Below are 23245 nucleotides of genomic sequence, written 5' to 3' on the forward strand. Positions count from 1 at the left end.
GAGTGTTGCCGCCCCGCGACCGTCTCTGCCTGTAGTCCGCCCCGCATGTCAGGTGCCTGCAGGAGGCCCGTTGCCATTTTTGTGATCGCAGCGGCTGCGTGTGACTTCACGCAGCCACCTCGACTATGCCCCGTTTATCCGTTGCCTCCCCCGTTTTGAGGCCCCGTCCCCGCAACAACCCGTCGCCGCCTTAGAAATGTATCGCTGCCGCCCCCGCCCGCCTCTGCCTTATTGTCAGGCAGAGGGGATAACATTTTATGCGGGTCGCCGCAGAGAATGCCGGCGCATGCACAGGATGGGCCCCTGCGCATGAGCCCGCATCCTCTTAGCAATTTCTGCCATTGGATCGCTTATTGCGATCCAACCTGAATCAGGCCCTATGTGTACAATATAAAATATACATCACAATATTAAATGCCATTAAGCGAGCAAAACTGCAGGCAAATGGTAGTAATAAAAATGTTCTCATGTAATAGCTTTAAATAATAAGTGAAATCACATTTCCCTTAGCTCAGTGATGTAAAAGACAAGGGCATCAAACCAGAAATAACCAGTCTTAGCCGGTCTGGTGGGGTGTGTGAGGTCATGCTGTGATGTCATAATGGCAACTGCCTATACAGGGCTCTGCTGTTGCTGTCTCTTGCATATGCCTCAGAGGCCTGGCACGTCATAGCACACTGGTAGAAGGTCAGTGACTAGACAAAGATAAGTGCAGCTTAGTTCGAATCGTCGGCAGACTTTTACCATGGCTATTATAATATATGACTTATGACCTTGGGGATAGCACAGTATTGGATAAAAACAAAATCTCACACCTACTGGGACAGTGCCGTTAGTTAACAACCACCAGCTGCTGCAAATGGGCTATTGGGGATATTTGAAGAGCGCTGTCTAGATGGGCCTATAATGTTACTAATGAAATCCTTTATGTGCGGCTGCACCCATGATATCTCCTTGGAGTTATTTGGTGAGTCTATAATGTTGCAAATTAAATTCTTTACTCTCTCTCTCTCCGCCTGCCTAAATCCCAGTGTGCCAGTGTAGCAGGCTGATCCACCATTTTTATTAATGTGCAGAGATGTAAGAGAATTATATTGTGCTTTAATCATTACTTTGTTTTTATCCAATACTATATACAGATGTAGCCATGCTGATCATGGCTACATCTGAGGTAAACGTGCGCCTTCTACGCACCTATGCGCGCCTGTGCCTAGCTGTGCCGAGCTGTGGCATTTGCCGCTCCCATCCATGCGAATAGGGCACACACACGTCTTAGACGTCCAGACGTACGCAGTGAGGTCGCGCCCAACAAGGCGCAAGCGCCGTAAGATGTAGCCACGACGAGAATGGCTACATTTGTACAGTTGTAATCCCTGTTAGCATCAGAAATGAATGCTATGGTGGATACGACTGTCCCCCTCCCCGCAACTAACAGGACACCTAGTTTGCAGCTTACACAGTAAGGAAAATGGTCTTACTCTATAACTGCTTTTAGATAATTTTCTCCTTTATAACTATTTTAAAGTGAGCTGAGAGGAAAATATCAATAGAGGGTCCAGTTACATTTTGAAATAATAAATAAAAAAATCTGACCAAAAAATAAAGGATACAAAATGTATAACACTCCTAAAATGGTAAGCTCATATTGTGAATTGCATAAAATATTTATATGAATCCCACATAATCACTGTTACACACTAGTTCTCAGTGAGCGGAAGTTGAGACGAGAGGGGTGTCATTCGGCTCCCCAGCTGATGAGCGTACAGGTAGCAGTGTAGGATCACTGGAAGTGTTGTGGATCTCTGATAATCTCAGGTCTCTGAGGAGTTAAGTGAAAAACTACTGTCTCCCACTGTGATGCTCTAAGACATTGACAAGATGGCGCCGCACTTCTGTGCAGTATTTAGGTCAGCAGCCATTTTGGTAAAGGGAGTGAAGCCTCCCTGAAGGAACAGTATGGAATCTGCAAAGTAGCGCTCTCCCCCTTCAACACTTTTGACATACAAATAGGATAATAATGAGAAAACTCCCACATAGTCATCTAAATGGGATGTAGTCACCATCCCGGCAGTCAGCATACCACCGCCGGGATCCCGGCCACCAGAATGCCGGCAGGGGGCCGAGGGCTATTCCCACTAGTTGGTGTCCATGACACCTATAGAGTGAGAATAGAACCTGTGGCAAGCCCAGCAAGCCACCGAGGCCGCAGCATGAAGCCCGCAGAAAGGGGTTTTATTTCGCTTGCCCCCCTGCTGGCATTCTGGTGGCCGGGATTCAGACGTCGGTATGCTGACCGCCAGGATACCGGCGGCGGACCAACCAGACCCAACGCATCTGAATGATTACTGTGCCCGGTGTAGGATTTTCAAATATGTGCAGTTTAATGCATACAAGGATTTAAAGATCTAAGGTGTACTACATGCTGTTAAAAAAAAAAAAAAATTGCTTTTATGGCAGTAGTTTCCAAACTGGGGGCCGTGACACCCTGGGGTGCCTTGTAAGGGGGGGGGGGGGGGGGAGGACTTGCAGTAAAGCCATAGTTTGGCTGTCCGTGACCAATTAAAAAATTGTATACTGAATTTAATTAGCAAAACCAGTCCTTCACCACATAACTGAACCTAAGGATGACATATTATAAACACAATTTACTTTATTTTATATTTTTTTCTGACTTTCTCACTAAGAAACTTTGGTCTAGGGGTGCCGTGCCAAAAATTCTGATACTCTAAGGAAGGGGTGTCAAACTCGCGGCCCCTACCTCATCCTCTTGCGGCCCGCAGGCAGGGGTCCTTTTGCGGCCCGACCACCTTGCTTGCAGTGAGCGCAGCTCGCGCATCTCCTGCTCCTCAGTCCGGCCTCCGGTGGCGGCGTGGGTATCTCAAATCAGATGCCAGTTCGTGAACCAATCAGAGCTCGCAGACCAGTAGCCAATCAGGAGCAGTGCCAGAGTCTTTGCCTTCTATGTGCAGCGCCATCTTCCCGAAGAGATCACCGGGAAGATGGCGCCACTGCCACTGGCTACAGCACAGGCATTTTGGGAAGGGGTAGCAAACTGGGGCCCCTGTCGGGTCCCTCCAGCAGCCCCTCCACCAATGCACGTCTATTGGCGTTTTTGGGGTGTTTTTATAACAACATGGTGATGACACTGTAGCACAGAGATTTTCAACTTTTCACACAGAACAAGATTTAAATATTGCCAAGGCACATTCAAATAGAATGGTGATGCATGGTGCAGTTGCGTGTCCTAGGATGTCATGTCGCAGCTTCTCCAGAGGTAACGCCTGAGCCACATCTGAGAAAGCCAGAAGAGCCCAACACTGCCCGGGCCCAAAATTAGAACTGGCTCTGCAACCACTAAACCCATCAGTATTGATCGTTCCAGGGCCTCTGTAGCGGCAAAACACTGACGGGCCTGGCTGTGCTTCTATGGCAGCACACCTGGAGACTGATCAGGGCACACAAGTGTGCCACGGCACAGTGGCTGAAAAACACTGCTGTAGCATATGCAGAATCAGACCAATCAGATTATGGGCCTTATTCAGACCCGATCACACGCTACACTTTCGCAGCCGAACGATCAAGTCTGAACTGCGCATGCGTGTGTCCCGCAATGCGCAGACGCATCAGCCGTCACCCAGGGTGCGACGACCTCTACGAAGAAAGAGCGATTGCACCGGAAATCGACACACAGAAGGCGTTCATGGGCGGCAACTCACCGTTTTCTGGGAGTGATCTGAAAAACGCAGGCGTGTCCGGCCATTTCCAGGGAGGGATCCATGGAATCATCGCAGCGGCTGAGTAAGTCCTGGGCTGTGCAGAAACTGCACAGCCGAACGCAAGTCCTAATCTCTTCCCCTGTAGGCGCGATTACCTGGTCGCAGCAGTGCAAAAAATAGCCTGCGTGCGACCAGGTCTGAATTAGGCCCTATGTTTGTGCTTTTCACAGATTTACTCCATTTTTTTTATTGTGTTGTCCTTAAATGAGGTTATCACTGAAACACTGTAACAGTAATAAACAATAGTGGAAATTGGATTCACACAAAGCCTTAAGGTGCATACACACTAGGCGTTTTTGTCCAGCGTGTATGCATAGCGATGATCGACGACATCGCTGGGCTGAAAAGCGCTCAGTGCATACACACTGAGCGCTTTTCCCCTCTGCCCAGTGATGTCAGCGGGGGTGAGCGGCTTTCCATAGCAGGACACTATGGAATGCCGCCCACCCCGCCGTTCATCTACTCGTAATACCAGTAGATGAACGGCGGCCACCAGCGATGAAGCGGGAGCGCGCATCAGCGCTCATTGCTTGTGCATACACACTGAGCGGCTTTAGGCTGAAAGCAGCTCAAAATACCAAAAGTGATCTGCTTTGAGCTCAAAATCGCCCAGTGTGTATTATTATTATTATTATTATTATTATTTAGGGCCTTTACATAGCCAAAGATAAATGGGAACACCTAACAATAAAAATCTATACATATAATAAAACTGTAAGGGTTGTGTCTGTATATAGACATTTTTTTTTCTACTTCTAGGGACTGTTTATGGACCAGTGAAATTTAGTCTGTCTGTACGTTCTGGCATCACACAAAAACTACTGTATGAATTTATATCCCATTTTCACTATTGTATAGCTGAGTGACATAGAAAAGGACTGAGATATGTATGGTATTTTTTTTTTTATAGAAAATTCCTTTAGGAGCATGTTTATCTTAATCTAATACATAAAAACAACTGTCCTGACTGACTGACTCATTAACACCCAGCCCAAACCTCTGGATCTAGAAACATAACATTCGGGGAGTACTGTGTATTCCTTTCATGACACAAGTACCCACTAATCAGAATTTTTTCTAAATTCAACCCCTAAATATAAGTACACTATACAATAATTGGCCAATAACCATGACAACGACCAAAGTTATTGTATAGTGTATACGAACAATCGTTTCGCTGATAATTCCGAAAAATCTTGCCAACACACACGAGCGATCGATTTTCCCATCTGTCGTCCCAAACCAAAAATCTCGGCCACAATCCCCCAATATTGGGGGTAATTCAGACCTGATCACTGCTATGCGTTTTCGCACAGCGAGCGATCTGAATTGCGCATGCGTACGCACCGTACTGCGCCAGCGCGTTGGACGACTGCACTGAGCATCGTGCCTAGTGACGGGATGGTGCGAAAAAAGCGATCGCAAGGTGATTGACAATAAGTGGCCGTTCATGGGTGGCAACTGACCATTTTACAGGAGTGTCCAGAAAAACGCAAGCGGGCTCAGGAGTTTGGAGGGAGGGTGTCTGACGTCAGCTCCAGCCCCGATCACCAGGAATACATAGCAAGGGTCAGTCCTGGGCTGAGCAGAGACTGTACAAACTGATGTTTGTGCAGCTCTCCTACAAATGCGATCACACCCCTGCACAGCACTTTTCCCCTCCCTCTGTAGGCGGCGACTATCTGCTAGCAGGGCTGCAAGAAACGCACCCTAGAGATCAGGTCTGAATTGCCCCCATTGATCAGTGTGTGTGCGTTCCCAATAATCTGCCCATATTTCCTATGTTTTTTCTCACTACATCATCCTCCTTGTGGGCGGACATATGCAAATGCAGTGTGATGTGGCAGAAAATGGGTAACTTTAAAAAAAAACATCTGTTAGTGTGTAAGCTTAGATATTGGTGCTTACAATTTCCTGAAAAATCGTATACCTAGCTTTAGGAGATGCCTACATCACATCCTCAAAGTCATAATTCCACGGCAGAGCAGCATCAGCTTGATGAGGTTTGAGACATTCCCTCTGATCTTTTGTTGATTAGTTAAGAGGATCTATATCTATATATATATCTATATATCTATATATCTATATATCTATATATCTATATATCTATATATATATACACACACACACACACACACACACACACACACACACACAGACAGTCCCGGCACTCTTCTGTGTGAATGATGTTACTGCGGTGCCCTCCCGGAGGAATTACCTCGTATAAATGTAGAAGAAATGAAGGTGGCACTCACGCAGGTTTTTGCAAAGGTAAAAAGGTTGTTAAGGCCCTGAGGACGGGGCTAGTCCCCGAAACATGTCGGTAAATTAAAACTGACCTTTTTACCTTTGCAAAAACCTGCGTGAGTGCCACCTTCATTTCCTCTACATATACATACATATATATATATATATATATATATATATATATATATATATATATATATATATATATATATATATATATATATATATATATACACACACATATACATATATATATATATATACACACATATATATATATATATACACATATACATATAGAGATATATATATATATATATATATATATATAGAGATATATATATAGAGATATATATATATATATATATATATATATATATAGATATATATATATATATATATATATATATATATAGAGATATATATATATATATATATATATATATATAGATATATATATATATATATATATATCAATTCTAAACACTAGCATTGGTCCAATTACACTTACTAGAAGGCTCAACTAGCAACTGGCTTACTTTCCCTGAATGAATGTTCTTAAAACAGTCAGAATCAGAATCCGCTTTATTGGCCAGGTATACTTGCGCATGTTAGGAATTTGTCTTCAGTTTGCTATAAAACAGCCAACTAGTTAACAGATAAGTAGGTAGGTTGGGGTGGGGGGGGGGTGGAGTAAAGTCAGACAGACAGGTATACCGTAGGGACATAAGTGAGTTACATGTACGTCTAGTCAGTCAATGTTCAGGAGTTCAGCAAGCAGACCGCTTGGGGAAAGATACTTTTGAGGCTTCTGGTGGACCAGTCAGGGATAGCCCTGTAACGCCTGCCTGAAGAATCAAGTTAAACATGCTGTGGCTGGGGTGTAGCTGGTCCTTTACTATTTTCGTTGCCCGCTTTTTAGCTCTGGACAGGTCCTGGACTGAGGGAAGGTCAGCCTCGATGATCTTCTCTGCGGTTCTGACCACCTTTTGGAGACTGCATCTGCGCTCGCGCTGGCGGAGCCATACCATACCAGTATCGAAGGACAGTACTGACTCCACAATCACGGTGTAAAAGAGAAGCAGAGGCTTCTATAGGATGTTGAACTTCCTTAGTTGACTGAGGAAGAACAACCTCTGCTGCGCTTTCCTAACAGTGGCGTCAGCGTTGGACCCCCATTTAAGGTCCCGGGAGAGTCCACTAGCGATACCAAACTGTCATTAATCGTTAGTGGAGGTACACTAGCTGACTTCTTCCTGAAGTCCACTATCATCTCGACAGTTTTGAGGGGGTTGAGCTCAAGGTTGTTGTGAATGCACCACTGGGCTAACCGGTCTACTTCCCGTCTATAGGCCGATTCGTCCCTGCCCTTTATGAGGCCGATGACGGTGGTGTCGTTGGCGAATTTGATGATCTTTACTGATTGTGCCTCTGAGGTGCAGTCATTTGTGTACAGAGAGAAGAGCACATAGTCACACATATTATACTCCGGTTTCTGAGGCAGGTACTTGTATTTAATTGAAGCACACCTCATAACAACAAAAAAATAAGAATTTACTTACCGATAATTCTATTTCTCGTAGTCCGTAGTGGATGCTGGGGACTCCGTCAGGACCACGAGGTTTAGCGGCTCCGCAGGAGACAGGGCACAATAATAAAAGCTTTAGGATCAGGTGGTGTGCACTGGCTCCTCCCCCCATGACCCTCCTCCAAGCCTCAGTTAGGATACTGTGCCCGGACGAGCGTGCATAATAAGGAAGGATATTGAATCCCGGGTAAGACTCATACCAGCCACACCAATCACACCGTACAACCTGTGATCTGAACCCAGTTAACAGTATGATAACAACGAAGGAGCCTCTGAAAAGATGGCTCACAACAAGAATAACCCGATTTTTGTAACAATAACTATGTACAAGTATTGCAGACAATCCGCACTTGGGATGGGCGCCCAGCATCCACTACGGACTACGAGAAATAGAATTATCGGTAAGTAAATTCTTATTTTCTCTAACGTCCTAAGTGGATGCTGGGGACTCCGTCAGGACCATGGGGATTATACCAAAGCTCCCAAACGGGCGGGAGAGTGCGGATGACTCTGCAGCACCGAATGAGAGAACGCCAGGTCCTCCTCAGTCAGGGTGTGCCCCTGACCAAGTAGCAGCTCGGCAAAGTTGTAAAGCCGAGACCCCTCGGGCAGCCGCCCAAGATGAGCCCACTTCCTTGTGGAATGGGCTTTTACTGATTTTGGCTGTGGCAAGCCTGCCACAGAATGTGCAAGCTGAATTGTACTACAAATCCAGCGAGCAATCGTCTGCTTAGAAGCAGGAACACCCATCTTGTTGGGTGCATACAGGCTAAACAGCGAGTCAGATTTTCTGACTCCAGTCGTCCTGGAAACATATATTTTCAGGGCCCTGACAACGTCAAGTAACTTGGAGTCCTCCAAGTCCCTAGTAACCGCAGGTACCACAATAGGTTGGTTCATGTGAAAAACAGAAAACACCTTAAGGAGAAATTGAGGACGAGTCCTCAATTCTGCCCTGTCAGAATAAAAAAATTAAGTAAGGGCTTTTATATGATAAAGCCGCCCATTCTGACACACGCCTGGCTGAAGCCAGGGCTAATAGAATCTTCACCTTCCATGTGAAATATTTTAATTCCACAGTGGTGAGTGGATCCAACCAATGTGACTTTAGGAAACTCAAAACAACATTGAGATCCCAAGGTGCCACTGGGGGCACAAAAGGAGGCTGTATATGCAGTACCCCTTTTACAAACGTCTGAACTTCAGGCACTGAAGCCAGTTCTTTCTGGAAGAAATTCGACAGGGTCGAAATTTGAACCTTAATGGACCCTAATTTTAGGCCCATAGACAGTCCTGTTTTCAGGAAATGTAGGAAACGACCCAGTTGGAATTCCTCTGTAGGGACCTTCTTGGCCTCACACCACGCAACATATTTTCGCCCAATGCGGTGAAAATGTTTTGCGATTACATCCTTCCTGGCTTCGACCAGGGTAGGGATGACTTCATCTGGAATGTCCTTTCAGGATCCGGCGTTCAACTGCCATGCCGTCAAACGCAGCCGCGGTAAGTCTTGGAACAGACAAGGCCCCTGCTGGAGCAGGTCCTCTCTTAAAGGTAGAGGCCACGGTTCTTCCGTGAGCATCTCTTGAAGTTCCGGGTACCAAGTCCTTCTTGACCCATCCGGAACCACGAGTATCGTTCTTACTCATCTCCTTCTTATGATTCTCAGTACTTTTGGTATGAGATGCATAGGAGGGAACACATACCCTGACTGGTACACCCACAGTGTTACCAGAGCGTCCACCGCTATTGCCTGAGGGTCCCTTGACCTGGCGCAATATCTGTCTAGTTTTTTGTTCAGGCGGGACGCCATCATGTCCACCTTTGGTTTTTCCCAACGGTTTACAATCATGTGGAAAACTTCCCGCTGAAGTCCCCACTCTCCCGGGTGGAGGTTATGCCTGCTGAGGAAGTCTGCTTCGCAGTTTTCCACTCCCGGAATTAACACTGCTGAGAGTGTTATCACATGATTTTTCGCCCAGCGAAGAATCCTTGCAGTTTCTGCCATTTCCCTCCTGCTTCATGTGCCGCCCTGTCTGTTTTCGTGGGCGACTGCCGTGATGTTGTCCCACTGGATCAATACCGGCTGACCTTGAAGCAGAGGTCTTGCTAAGCTTAGAGCCTTGTAAATTGCCCTTAGCTCCAGTATATTTATGTGGAGAGAAGTCTCCAGACTTGATCACACTCCCTGGAAATTTTTTCCTTCTGTGACTGCTCCCCAGCCACTCAGGCTGGCATCCGTGGTCACCAGGACCCAGTCCTGAATGTCGAATCTGCGGCCCTTTCATAGATGAGCACTCTGCAGCCACCGCAGAAGAAAACACCCTTGTCCTTGGAGACAGGGTTATCCGCTGATGCATCTGAAGATGCGATCCGGACCATTTTCCCAGCAGATTCCACTGAAAGGTTCTTGCGTGAAATCTACCGAATGGGATCGCTTTGTAAGAAACCACCATTTTTCACAGGACCCGTGTGCAATGATGCACTGATACTTTTCCTGGTTTTAGGAGGTTCCTGACTAGCTCGGATAACTCCCTGGCCTTCTTCTCCGGGAGAAAACATCCTTTTCTGGACTGTGTCCAGAATCATTCCTAGGAACATTAGACGTGTCGTCGGAAAAGCTGCGATTTTGGAATATTTAGAAACCACTCGTGCTGTCGTAGAACTACTTGAGATAGTGCTACTCCGACCGCCAACTGTTCTCTGGACCTTGCCCTTATCAGGAAAGCGTCCATATTTCTTTTAGGAAGAATCATCATTTCGGCCATTACCATGGTAAAGACCCGGGGTGCCGTGGACAATCCAAACGGCAGCGTCTGAACTGATAGTGACAGTTCTGTACCACGAACCTGAGATACCCTTGGTGAGAAGGGCAAAATTTGGACATGTAGGTAAGCGTCCCTGATATCCAGTGACACCATATCGTCCTGGTTCGCTATCACTGCTCTGAGTGACTCCATCTTGATTTGAACCCTTGTATGTAATTGTTCAAATCTTTTAGATCTCACCGAGCCGTTTGGCTTCAGTACCACAATATAGTGTGGAATAATACCCCTTCCCTTGTTGTAGGAGGGGTACTTTGATTATCACCTGCTGGGAATACAGCCTGTGAATTTTTTTCCAATACTGCCTCCCTGTCGGAGGGAGACGTTGGTAAAGCAGACTTCAGGAACTTGTGAGGGGAAGACGTCTCGAATTTCCAATGTACACCTGGGATACTACGTGTAGGATCCAGGAGTCCACTTGCGAGTGAGCCCACTGCGTGCTGAAACTCTTGAGATGACCCCCCACCGCACCCGAGTCCGCTTGTATGGCCCCAGCGTCATGCTGCGGACTTGGCAGAAGCTGTGGAGGACTTCTGTTCCTGGGAATGGGCTGCCTGCTGCAGTCTTCTTCCCTTTCCTCTAACCCTGGGCAGATATGACTGGCCTTTTGCCCGCCTGCCTTTATGGGTACGAAAGGACTGAGACTGAAAAGACTGTCCTTTTCTGCTGAGATGTGACTTGGGGTAACAAAAGTGGATTTTCCAGCTGTTGCCATGGCCACCAGGTCCGATGGACCGCCCCTTTATACGGCAATACTTCCATGTGCCGTCTGGAATCTGCATCACCTGACCACTGTCGTGTCTATAAACATCGTCTGGCAGATATGGACATCACATCTACTCTTGATGCCAGAATGCAAATATCCCTCTGCGCATCTCGCATATATAGAAATGCATCCTTAAAATGCTCTATAGTCAATAAAATATTGTTCCTGTCAAGGGTATCAATATTTCAGTCAGGAAATCCGACCAAGCCCCCCCCAGCGCTGCACATCCAGGCTGAGGCGATTGCTGGTCGTAGTATAACACCAGTATGTGTGTATATACTTTTTAGGATATTTTTCAGCTTCCTATCAGCTGGCTCCTTGAGGGCGGCCGTATCTGGAGACGGTAACGCCACTTGTTTTTATAAGCGTGTGAGCGCCTTATCCACCCTAAGGTGTGTTTCCCAACTCGCCCTCACTTCTGGCGGGAAAGGGTATACCTCCAATAATTTTCTATCGGAGGAAACCCACGTATCATCACACACTTTAATTTATCTGATTCAGGAAAAACTACAAGTAGATTATTCCCACCCTACATAATACCCTTATTTGTGGTACTTGTAGTATCAGAAATATGTAACACCTCCTTCATTGCCCTTAACATGTAACGTGTGGCCCTAAAGGAAAATACGTTTGTTTCTTCACCGTCGACACTGAAGTCAGTGTCCGTGTCTGTGTCGACCAACTGAGGTAAATGGGCGTTTTTACAAGCCCCTGACGGTGTCTGAGACGCCTGGACAGGTACTAATTTGTTTGCCGGCCGTCTCATGTCGTCAACCGACCTTGCATCGTGTTGACATTATCACGTAATTCCTAAATAAGCCATCCATTCCGGTGTCGACTCCCTAGAGAGTGACATCACCAATACAGGCAATTTGCTCCGCCTCCTCACCAACATCGTCCTCCTACATGTCGACACACACGTACCGACACACAGCACACACACAGGGAATGCTCTGATAGAGGACAGGACCCCACTAGCCCTTTGGGGAGACAGAGGGAGAGTTTGCCAGCACACACCAAAAACGCTATAATTATACAGGGACAACCCCTTATACAAGTGTTTTCCCTTATAGCATTTTCACATATGTAATCATATCGCCAAATAAGTGCCCCCCCTCTCTGTTTTAACCCTGTTTCTGTAGTGCAGTGCAGGGGAGAGCCTGGGAGCCTTCCTCACAGCAGAGCTGAGCAGGAAAATGGCGCCGTGTGCTGAGGAGAATAGGCCCCGCCCCCTAAAACGGCGGGCTCTTCTCCCGGAGTTTGTGAGATCTGGCAGGGGTTAAATACATCCATATAGCCTCAAGGGCTATATGTGATGTATTTTAGCCATAAAAAAGGTATAATACATTGCTGCCCAGGGCGCCCCCCCCAGCGCCCTGCACCCTCAGTGACCGCTGGTATGAAGTGTGCTGACAACAATGGCGCACAGCTGCAGTGCTGTGCGCTACCTTATGAAGACTGAAAGTCTTCTGCCGCCTGTTTCTGGACCTCTGGACCTCTTCAACTTCGGCATCTGCAAGGGGGGTCGGCGGCACGGCTCCGGGACGAACCCCAGGGTGAGACCTGTGTTCCGACTCCCTCTGGAGCTAATGGTGTCCAGTAGCCTAAGAAGCAAATCCATCCTGCACGCAGGTGAGTTTACTTCTCTCCCCTAAGTCCCTCGTAGCAGTGAGCCTGTTGCCAGCAGGACTCACTGAAAATAAAAAACCTAACTTAAACTTTTATTCTAAGCAGCTCAGGAGAGCCACCTAGATTGCACCCTTCTCGGCCGGGCACAAGAATCTAACTGAGGCTTGGAGGAGGGTCATGGGGGGAGGAGCCAGTGCACACCACCTGATCCTAAAGCTTTTATTATTGTGCCCTGTCTCCTGCGGAGCCGCTAAACCCCATGGTCCTGACGGAGTCCCCAGCATCCACTTAGGACGTTAGAGAAAAGTAATTAACAAAAAAAGGCATGGGGCTGTGGCTTATGGCATCATATATTTTTGGCCATATGATCCATTCGGGTGTAGTATGGCTGACCGATCCATTCATCCACTGTACTATTTGCCTTACATAGACCAAAGGGGGTTATTCAGTTTTGTTAGCAAACCAAAAAAGTTAGCAATTGGGCAAAACCATGTGCACTACAGGGGGGGCAGATATTACATGTGCAGAGAGTTAGATTTAGGTGGGTTATATTGTTTCTGTGCAGGGTAAATACTGGCTGCTCATTTTCTACACTGCAGTCTGGATTTCAGTTTGAACACACCCCACCCAAATCTAACTCTCTCTGCACGTTACATCTGCCCCCCCTGCAGTGCACATGGGTGGTCATTCCGAGTTGATCGCTAGCTGCATTCGTTCGCTGTGCAGCAATGAGGCAAAAAAAGGCACTTCTGTGCATGCGTATGCGGCGCAATGCGCACGCGCAACGTACTATTACAACAGCCGATGTAGTTTCACACAGGGTCTAGCGAAGCTTTTCAGTCGCACTGCTTCCCGCAGAGTGATTGACAGGAAGTGGGAGTTTCTGGGTGTCAACTGACTGTTTTTTGGGAGTGTTCGTAAAAACGCAGGCATGCCAATAAAAACGCAGGCGTGGCTGGGCGAACGCAGGGCGTGTTTGTGACGTCAAAACAGGAACTGAATAGTCTGAAGTGACCGCAAGCGCTGAGTAGGTTTAGAGCTATTCAGAAACTGCACAAAATAAATTTGTAGCCGCTCTGCGATCCTTTCGTTCGCACTTCTGCTAAGCTACAATACACTCCCAGTGGGAGGCGGCATAGCGTTTGCACGGCTGCTAAAAACTGCTAGCGAGCGATCAACTCGGAATGACCACCATGGTTTTGCCCAATTGCTAACTTTTTTGATTTGCTAACAAGCCTGAATAAAGCCCAAAAGTTTATAGGTAAAGTAAGAAAATATCGAGATTTTATTTTTTACAAATTATTCAGCTTGACTAGCAAACATATATATTGGCCAAGCTGTACAGATCCTGCCATTTAGCAATCAAGGTTATTAAGCCAGCCACAATTAACAAGGAACAGTAATGTGTCTAGGTGCTGTAAGGGCATAAATCCTGACCATAATCTGTTCAAATGTTGATCGGGATAGACTGTAATGTGGCTGGATGACAACGTGTCTGTGATCCCGATTCAGAGAGTGACGCAGCCGCTGTGCAAATACATGCTAACACTGTCACAGCTTCAGCAAGTCCTGTGCAGAACCATTTACATTTTATCTTAGCACAAGTAGTAGAGGTAAGTAGTATATCTGGCAGGGTTAATCATCTGAAAAGTTACTATAGTTATGCTGGAATGAAGGACAGAGATAATTAAGCCAGGCAGTCACCTGTGCTATTTACTAGGAAAAGGTCATTACACCACACTGTGTGAAGACCATTATATTGCTATAGAGTGCCACTTTGCTCTCTGTGCAATAATTACATTCACATTAATAGAAGACAGCACCATATTTCAGCATGCTTACACTGCTTGTCTACGGACATTCATGGTATCACGGAGCTCAAACACTGCATTTGTTCTCTATTATGAGCATCTTTGTGACAATTGCAATTTTCCCAGTGCTTTGCGATCATGGTGATACAATTTCAGCCATGCTGACGTAAAATGAGCACATGTAAATCACACTCTGTGGAGATCAGGCGCCGCTAGTGTAAAATATAACGTAACAGCACATATTAAGGTAGACGACTTTTACAAGGAGGCAAAGACAACAACTTGTACATTTCAATAACATACTAACGTTAAACAAGGCCTGGGGGCACTTACTAATTTGTTTTCTTGCATGTAAATTTTCCGCAGCTTTGGACATCCTTTGGCTATAACGATCATCCCCTCATCAGAGATCTTGTAGCACTGTCCGAAATGTATATCTCTCAAATCTCTGCACCTGGAACCAATCTGCAGACAAGTGTCATTAGAAAGGAGAAATGCATTGATGTACGAGGACCAATTATGGGGCAAATCAGATTTATACTTCATACACTGAAATACTCTTCACATGGCAGAGAAACATCTGTGTGTACACTGCAGGCACTTCCCATAAGCACCGTGCTATTATAATATATGAGAACCGACAGAGGAAAGTTGCTGTGGATCTAAAGAATGCTTACAAAATCTTAAAGGGCTTTTCTGCCTTTGGACACATGCCCCGTCTACATTGCTGTGCTACAATCTTCACTATGCATAATGCTTTATCTTTCCGTATAGCTTCTATGCTTTTCAGCCATGAATTATTCTTCCCATGTTCTTACCTGGTATCCAGCGACACAGGAGAAAAACCTCTGTTGTATTATATAAATACATAGCTAAAACGCACAGAAAGAAACCAGAACAATAAAGGTAAGGTATTTAGTAATATTTGCGGAAGGGAACAATAAAACAAAGCCATTCCTTTTACATCCCACCCAATAGTTTAAATACATTCAACTTCTAAGTTCCATTATTCTTCCATCAGTTACATAACATAGTGCCCATGTCTAATGCTGGGCATACGGTACATTCAAAGGGATGTAATTATGTGACCGGTGGTCAGGAGACCGCCGGTCACAATACCGATCCCTACATCCCGCCCCCTCAAAATCCTGACTAACAGGGACTATTTCCTGTCCATGACACCCATAGAGTGGAAATAGAACCTGTGGCGAGCACGCAAGGGGCTTCGTTACGCTTCCTCCCCCCCGGCTTGGCATCTCACTGCCGGGCTCCCGGCGACGGTATGGAGACCATCACGCGATACTCACCCCATTATACAATTACCTGGGCAATCCGCCTGATATCAGTTATCACCCTGACAATTGTACTGTGTTTGTGTGAAACCGATCCAGAAACATTGATTGGCTGGACATGCCAGATCTCAAGCATGTCCGTCCGGGATTTATTTAAATTGCAAGTTGGCTGCATCTGGCCACTGCCGACCAAACATTTTCATTGTTTCTTCACAGGAGAAGAAAATGTCTCCTCCCAACAGGAACCATCCAGATATATGATGGGTGTCAGGCTGTCAGATAAAATGCTTGTCCGCCTGACAAGCATTTGTGGGCATTTTATCTGACTTATCTGTATGCCCAGCATTAGTGTTATGAAGCAAGACATTGTCATATTATATTGTACAAACAAAACTTGCTTAAAGCTCCAAGCTCATAAGAAACAAGTGTTTTCCTTTACATATATCACCTGTAAGACACGTAGGGGGTGATTGAATTGTTTTCTCCCGTAGCTGCCACTAGTGGGCGCCCAACTGGAGTAATTCAATTGTTGCGCCATTCAGGCACGAGAGCCGTGGGGGAAGGAGATATATTTCTGCTCACAGCCTCCAGAGGTGGCGAGAAAAAATGTGTGAAAAGTCTGCTGTTTGGGCGCCCTAACCAAGACTTTAAACGGGTTTCAATAAGAGGCTAAACTTCGTCTATTTGGGCACGTCAAGTGTGATAATTAATGGCGGCCGGAACAACCGATTTGCTCTGTTGGGCACCCATTAATTACAGATTTATCCTCTTACACTTTTGCTCTGTGCGCTATAAGTCGCATTACACAACGCGTGAGTGCCGTATGACTCAGTAGCACTGAACGTATTTTTTTGCATTTTTCCACGAAAATACATCTTAGACACAATGTAATGCACGAGCAGCTTCTGCTGATTAACATGATATGCAGCATGCCTATATTCTGTGCATGACTGCGACTTTATTTGCATACAAATTGCTATGCTACAGTGCTTTTCTGGAAAACACTGTAAAGTGTCATTTCGGATGCAGATACAGCCGCAATCACAGACAGAATATAGGAACGCAGCATATCATTTTAATCAGCAGAAGCTGCTCGTGCATCCTATTGCATTACATTGCGTCTAAGACGCATTTTCGTGGCGAAAAAACCCCCAGAAACGCACAGGGCTACCGAGACCTGCCATGTCATGGCGTGACTGCAGCAAAGATGTAAGAGGACACAACTGTATACTGGCGCCCAAAACAATTGAATTCGCCCCATGGACCTGTAAATTATTCTATAGTGTTATTTGTGGTCTATTAATTATTTAATTTAATGAATTACAGTGTCTTAGAATTACCAAAACCAAAGTCACTTGAATTAGTATGCGGAAAGGTATTCCTTATATTTTCTGTCCATTTCACTCAAGGCCCAACTCGAATGTAAATGAACCAACAGCAGTGCGATGGGTTAAAGAAAGGACACTTCAAAGAGCTTCCTTATAATCACATTTATATGAAATGTAGCATAGATTTGGTTATTTTAAACCTATCAGGGGTCTATTTACTAAACCTTGGATGGAGATAAAGTGGGGAGAGATAAAGTACCAGCTAATCAGCTCCAAACTGACATTTTTCAAACACAGCCTGTGACATGGCAGTTAGTTGCTGATTGGCTGGTACTTTATCTCCGTCCAAAGCTTAGTAAATAGACCCCATAAACATATATATTTGGGACTGGTAACAGACGCTCTTTAATGCGACGTAACCTCTAACTTACAATTGGTGGCACTGCCATTTTATCTTACAAATATGAACAAACTGTTTTACATCAGTGGAATTTGGTCTTGCTTCTTAAAACATGGTATGAAGTGACCACACCTGTTTAAGTGCCTCATCTGTGAGCCGGTCCTGATTCCCAACATGAACTTTTTGTAGAGAGGGGCAATGTGTGGCCAGGGAGATGAGCGACAAGTCAGACAGCTGCTTGCAACGGTAGGCAGTATATTTCACCAGGACTGAACACTTGAGGGCAAAGATGCAGATCCCGACATCGGTCACATTTAGACAGTCTGAAATGTTCAATTCTGAAATCCTACAACATCTGGAAGCAATTCTTTCTAGTAAGTCGTCTTTCACCTGTAAAGAAATTAATCAATTATGTAAGAAGAAAAAAACTAGCTTTCCTGATGTCTATGCCAACATAAAACATACGTACAGTACAATGCAAAATAACTATAGTATAAACATTTTTACTCAACACTGCCCACACAGACTTTCATGTAGTACACTGCGGGGTAAATTTACTAAGATTGGAGTTCTATTTAAGATGGGATGTTGCGCATAGCAACCAATAAGATTCCAGGTATTATCTTCTAGAAGGTGCTAGATAAATTAAAAGTAGAAGCTGATTGGTTGCTGTGGCTAACATCCCATCTTAAATAAAACTCCAATCTTAGTAAATATACCCCTGCTTGTCTAAAATCAGCAGTTCTAGGACATCCTACACACACAGCAGGGTTTGTAAGTTCCCCATCATTAATCAGGATGTAGTCAGAGTTAAGGTAGACGGGATCAGAATACAGACATGAAAAAATAAGATTTTAAACCTACCGGTAAATCTTTTTCTCCTAGCCCGTAGAGGATGCTGGGGACTCCGTAAGGACCATGGGGTATAGATGGGCTCCGCTGGAGACATGGGCACTATAAAGAACTTTAGAATGGGTGTGCACTGGCTCCTCCCTCTATGCCCCTCCTCCAGACCTCAGTTAGAGAAACTGTGCCCAGAGGAGACGGACAGTACGAGGAAAGGATTTTTGTTAATCCAAGGGCAAGATTCATACCAGCCCACACCATCCACACCGTATAACCTGGACTATACGCAACCAGTTAACAGTATGAACAAAACAGTATCAGCCAACGACTGATCTTAACTGTAACATAACCCTTATGTAAGCAATAACTATATACAAGTCATGCAGAAACATGTCCGCACTGGAACGGGCGCCCAGCATCCTCTACGGACTAGGAGAAAAAGATTTACCGGTAGGTTTAAAATCTTATTTTCTCTTACGTCCTAGAGGATGCTAGGGACTCCGTAAGGACCATGGGGATTATACCAAAGCTCCAAACCGGGTGGGAGAGTGCGGATGACTCTGCAGCACCGATTGAGCAAACATGAGGTCCTCCTCAGCCAGGGTATCAAACTTGTAGAATTTGCAAAAGTGTTTGAACCCGACCAAGTAGCCGCTCGGCAAAGCTGTAAGGCCGAGACGCCTCGGGCAGCCGCCCAAGAAGAGCCCACCTTCCTAGTGTAATGGGCCTTAACTGAATTTGGTAACAGCAATCCAGCCGTAGAATGAGCCTGCTGAATCGTGTTACAGATCCAGCGAGCAATAGTCTGCTTAGAAGCAGGAGTGCCAACCTTGTTGGCTGCATACAGGACAAACAGTGCCTCTGTTTTCCTTACCCGAGCCGTCCTGGCTACGTAAATCTTTAAGGCCCTGACAACATCAAGGGATTTTGAATCCTCCAAGTCTCCCGTAGCCACAGGCACCACAATAGGTTGGTTCATATGAAACGATGACACCACCTTAGGCAAAAATTGAGGACGAGTCCTCAACTCTGCTCTATCCTCATGGAAAATGAGATAGGGGCTCTTATGAGATAAGGCCACCAATTCGGACACCTGCCTTGCAGATGCCAAGGCCAACAACATGACCACTTTAAAAGTGAGAAACTTTAATTCAACTGTTTGAAGAGGTTCAAACCAGTGAGATTTTAGGAACTGTAACACCACGTTAAGGTCCCATGGTGCCACTGGGGGCACAAAAGGAGGTTGGATGTGTAGCACTCCCTTTACAAAAGTTTGGACTTCTGGGAGAGAAGCCAATTCCTTCTGGAAGAATATAGATAGGGTCGAAATCTGTACCTTAATGGAGCCTAGCTTTAGGCCCATATCCACTCCTGTCTATAGAAAGTGGAGAAAACGACCCAAGTAGAAAACTTCCGTAGGAGCATTCTTGGCTTCACACCAAGATACATACTTCCTCCAGATACGGTGATAATGTTTCGCCGTCACTTCCATCCTAGCCTTTATCAAAGTAGGGATGACTTCTTCCGGAATACCCTTCTCTGCTAGGATTCGGTGTTCAACCGCCATGCCGTCAAACGTAACCGCGGTAAGTCTTGGAACACGCAGGGTCCCTGCTGCAACAGGTCCTCCCTGAGAGGAAGAGGCCACGGATCTTCTGTGAGCATCTCCTGAAGATCTGAATACCAGGCCCTTCGAGGCCAATCTGGGACAATGAGTATTGTCTGTACTCTTTTTCGTCTTATGATTCTCAATATTTTTGAGATGACAGGAAGAGGAGGGAACACATAGACCGACTAAAACACCCATGGTGTCACCAGGGCGTCCACCGCTACTACCTGAGGGTCCCTTGACCTGGCACAATACCTCCGAAGCTTCTTGTTGAGGCGTGATGCCATCTTGTCTATTTGAGGAAGTCCCCAAAGATTTGTTATCTCTGCAAAGACTTCTTGATTAAGTCCCCACTCTCCTGGATGGAGATCGTGTCTGCTGAGGAAGTCTGCTTCCCAGTTGTCCACTCCCGGAATAAATACCGCTGACAGAGCGCTTACGTGACTTTCTGCCCAGCGCAGAATCCTGGTGGCTTCCGCCATTGCCACTCTGCTCCTTGTCCCGCCTTGGCGGTTTACATGAGCCACGGCTGTGACGTTGTCTGATTGAATCAGAAACGGTAGGTCTCAAAGAAGATTCTCCGCTTGTCGTAGGCCGTTGTATATGGCCCTTAATTCCAGTACGTTGATGTGTAGACAAGTCTCTTGGCTTGACCACAGTCCCTGAAAATTCCTTCCTTGTGTGACTGCTCCCCATCCTCGGAGGCTCGCGTCCGTGGTTATCAGAACCCAGTCTTGAATGCCGAATCTGCGACCCTCTAGAAGGTGAGCACTCTGCAGCCACCACAGGAGAGACACCCTGGCCCTGGGGGACAGGCTTATCTTCTGATGTATTTGTAGATGGGACCCCGACCACTTGTCCAGAAGGTCCCACTGAAATGTCCTCGCATGAAACCTGCCGAAGGGGATGGCCTCGTAGGCTGCCACCATTTTCCCCAGAACTTGAGTGCATTGATGAACCGACACTCTTTTTGGTTTTAGCAGGTCTCTGACCATGTTCTGGAGGTCCTGGGCTTTCTCCATTGGGAGAAAACCCCTTTCCTGTTCCGTGTCCAGAATCATGCCTAGGGATGATAGTCGAGTCGTTGGAATCAATTGCGACTTTGGTAGATTTAGAATCCAACAGTGCTGCTGGAGCACTCTCAGGGAGAGCGACACGCTTTTCAGCAATTGATCTCTCAATCTCGCTTTTATCAGGAGATCGTCCAAGTATGGGATAATTGTGACTCCCTGCCTGCGCAGGAGCACCCTCATCTCCGCCATCACCTTGGTGAAAATCCTCGGGGCCGTGGAAAGCCCAAACGGCAACGTCTGAAACTGGTAATGACAGTCCTGTATAGCGAATCTCAGGTACGCCTGATGAGGAGGATATATGGGGACATGAAGGCATGCATCCTTTATGTCCAGAGACACCATACAATCCCTCCCTTCCAGACTGGAGATCAATGTCCGGAGCGATTCCATCTTGAATTTGAACCTTTTCAAGTACAGGTTTAGGGATTTCAGATTTAAAATGGGTCTGACCGAGCCATCCGGCTTCGGGACCACAAACAGGGTTGAATAGCACCCTTTTCCCTGTTGGACTAGGGGAACCGTGACAATCACTTGCTGTTGACACAGCTTTTGAATTGCAGCAAACACTACTTCCCTCTCTGGGGGAGAAGCTGGCAAGGCCGATTTGAAAAATCGTCGAGGGGGCCCCTCTTCGAATTCTAGTTTGTAGCCTTGGAATACAATTTCCATCGCCCAAGGATCCACGTCTAACAGAACCCAGACCTGGCTGAAGAGTCGAAGACGTGCCCCCACCGGTGCGGACTCCCTCAGTGGAGCCCCTGCGTCATGCGGTGAATTTAGTAGAAGCCGGGGAGGACTTCTGTTCCTGGGAGCTAGCCGAAGCAGGCGTTCTTTTCCCTCTACCCTTACCTCTGGCGAGGAAGGATGAGCCCCGACCTCTTCTGGACTTATGCGACCGAAAGGACTGCATCTGATATTGTGGAGTTTTATTTTGCTGTGGGGGAACAAAAGGCAAAAAGGTGGAAACCAGGTCCACGAGACCTTCCCCAAATAAAACCTCACCCTTGTAAGGTAAAACCTGCATATGCTTCTTTGAGTCTGCATCACCCATCCATTGGCGGGTCCACAGGGCTCGCCTAGCAGAAATCGCCATGGCGTTGGCTCTTGAACCTAGCAGCCCAACGTCTCTCTGAGCGTCTCTCATATATAAGACTGTGTCTTTAATGTGACCTAATGTCAATAAAATGGTATCCCGATCTAGGGTATCAATGTCAGCTGACAAGGTATCTGTCCAAGCTGCAACCGCGCTACATACCCATGCCGATGCTATTGCCGGTCTGAGTAAAGCCCCCGTATGTGTATAAATAGATTTTAAGGTAGTTTCCTGTCTGCGATCAGCAGGATCCTTGAGGGCTGCCGTGTCGGGAGACGGTAGCGCCACCTTATTGGACAAGCGCGTTAAAGCCTTGTCCACCCTGGGCGAGGATTCCCACCGTACCCTGTCCTGTGCAGGGAAAGGATACGCCATAAGAATCCTCTTGGGAATCCGCAGTTTTTTGTCTGGAGTTTCCCAAGCTTTTTCAAATAACTCGTTCAGCTCATGAGATGGGGAAAGGTTACCTCAGGTTTCTTTTCCTTATACATGCACACCCTCGTGTCAGGGACAGAGGGGTCATCTGTGATATGCAAAACATTTTTTATTGCAATAATCATATAATGAATACTTTTGGCCACCCTTGGGTGTAACCTTGCATCATCGTAGTCGACACTGGAGTCAGAATCCGTGTCGGTATCAGTGTCTGCTATTTGGGATAGAGAACGTTTTTGAGACCCTGCAGGGCCCTGTGACCCAGTCAAATCCATGGATTGACTCCCTGTTTTTTCCCTGGACTCTGCTTTGTCCAACCTCTTATGCAATAAGGTCACATTTGCATTTAAAACATTCCACATGTCCAACCAATCAGGTGTCGGCGTTGCCAACGGAGACACCCCAATCATCTGCTCCACCTCCTCCTTAGATGAGCCTTCCGCTTCAGACATGCCGACACACTCGTACCGACACCCCCACACACACAGGGATATTTATCTGGAGATAGTCCCCCAATAAGGCCCTTA

General features: G+C 46.3%; 1 protein-coding gene across 4 annotated transcripts in view; it reads right to left on the reverse strand.

The window, feature by feature from the left end:
* Positions 1 to 23245, reverse strand: part of FBXL17 (F-box and leucine rich repeat protein 17) — a 1047892-nt gene that overhangs the window by 894193 nt on the left and 130454 nt on the right. For all 4 annotated transcript variants that reach the window (XM_063964092.1, XM_063964089.1, XM_063964090.1 and 1 more), the window contains exons 3-4: positions 17795 to 18052; positions 14976 to 15107 (exon numbers count right to left, since the gene is read on the reverse strand). In XM_063964092.1, the coding sequence (XP_063820162.1) occupies positions 14976 to 15107; positions 17795 to 18052 (390 nt within the window). The remainder of the gene's footprint in view (positions 1 to 14975; positions 15108 to 17794; positions 18053 to 23245) is intronic.

Source organism: Pseudophryne corroboree, chromosome 1 (genome assembly GCF_028390025.1).
Source record: "Pseudophryne corroboree isolate aPseCor3 chromosome 1, aPseCor3.hap2, whole genome shotgun sequence".
Classification (NCBI taxonomy): domain Eukaryota; kingdom Metazoa; phylum Chordata; class Amphibia; order Anura; family Myobatrachidae; genus Pseudophryne; species Pseudophryne corroboree.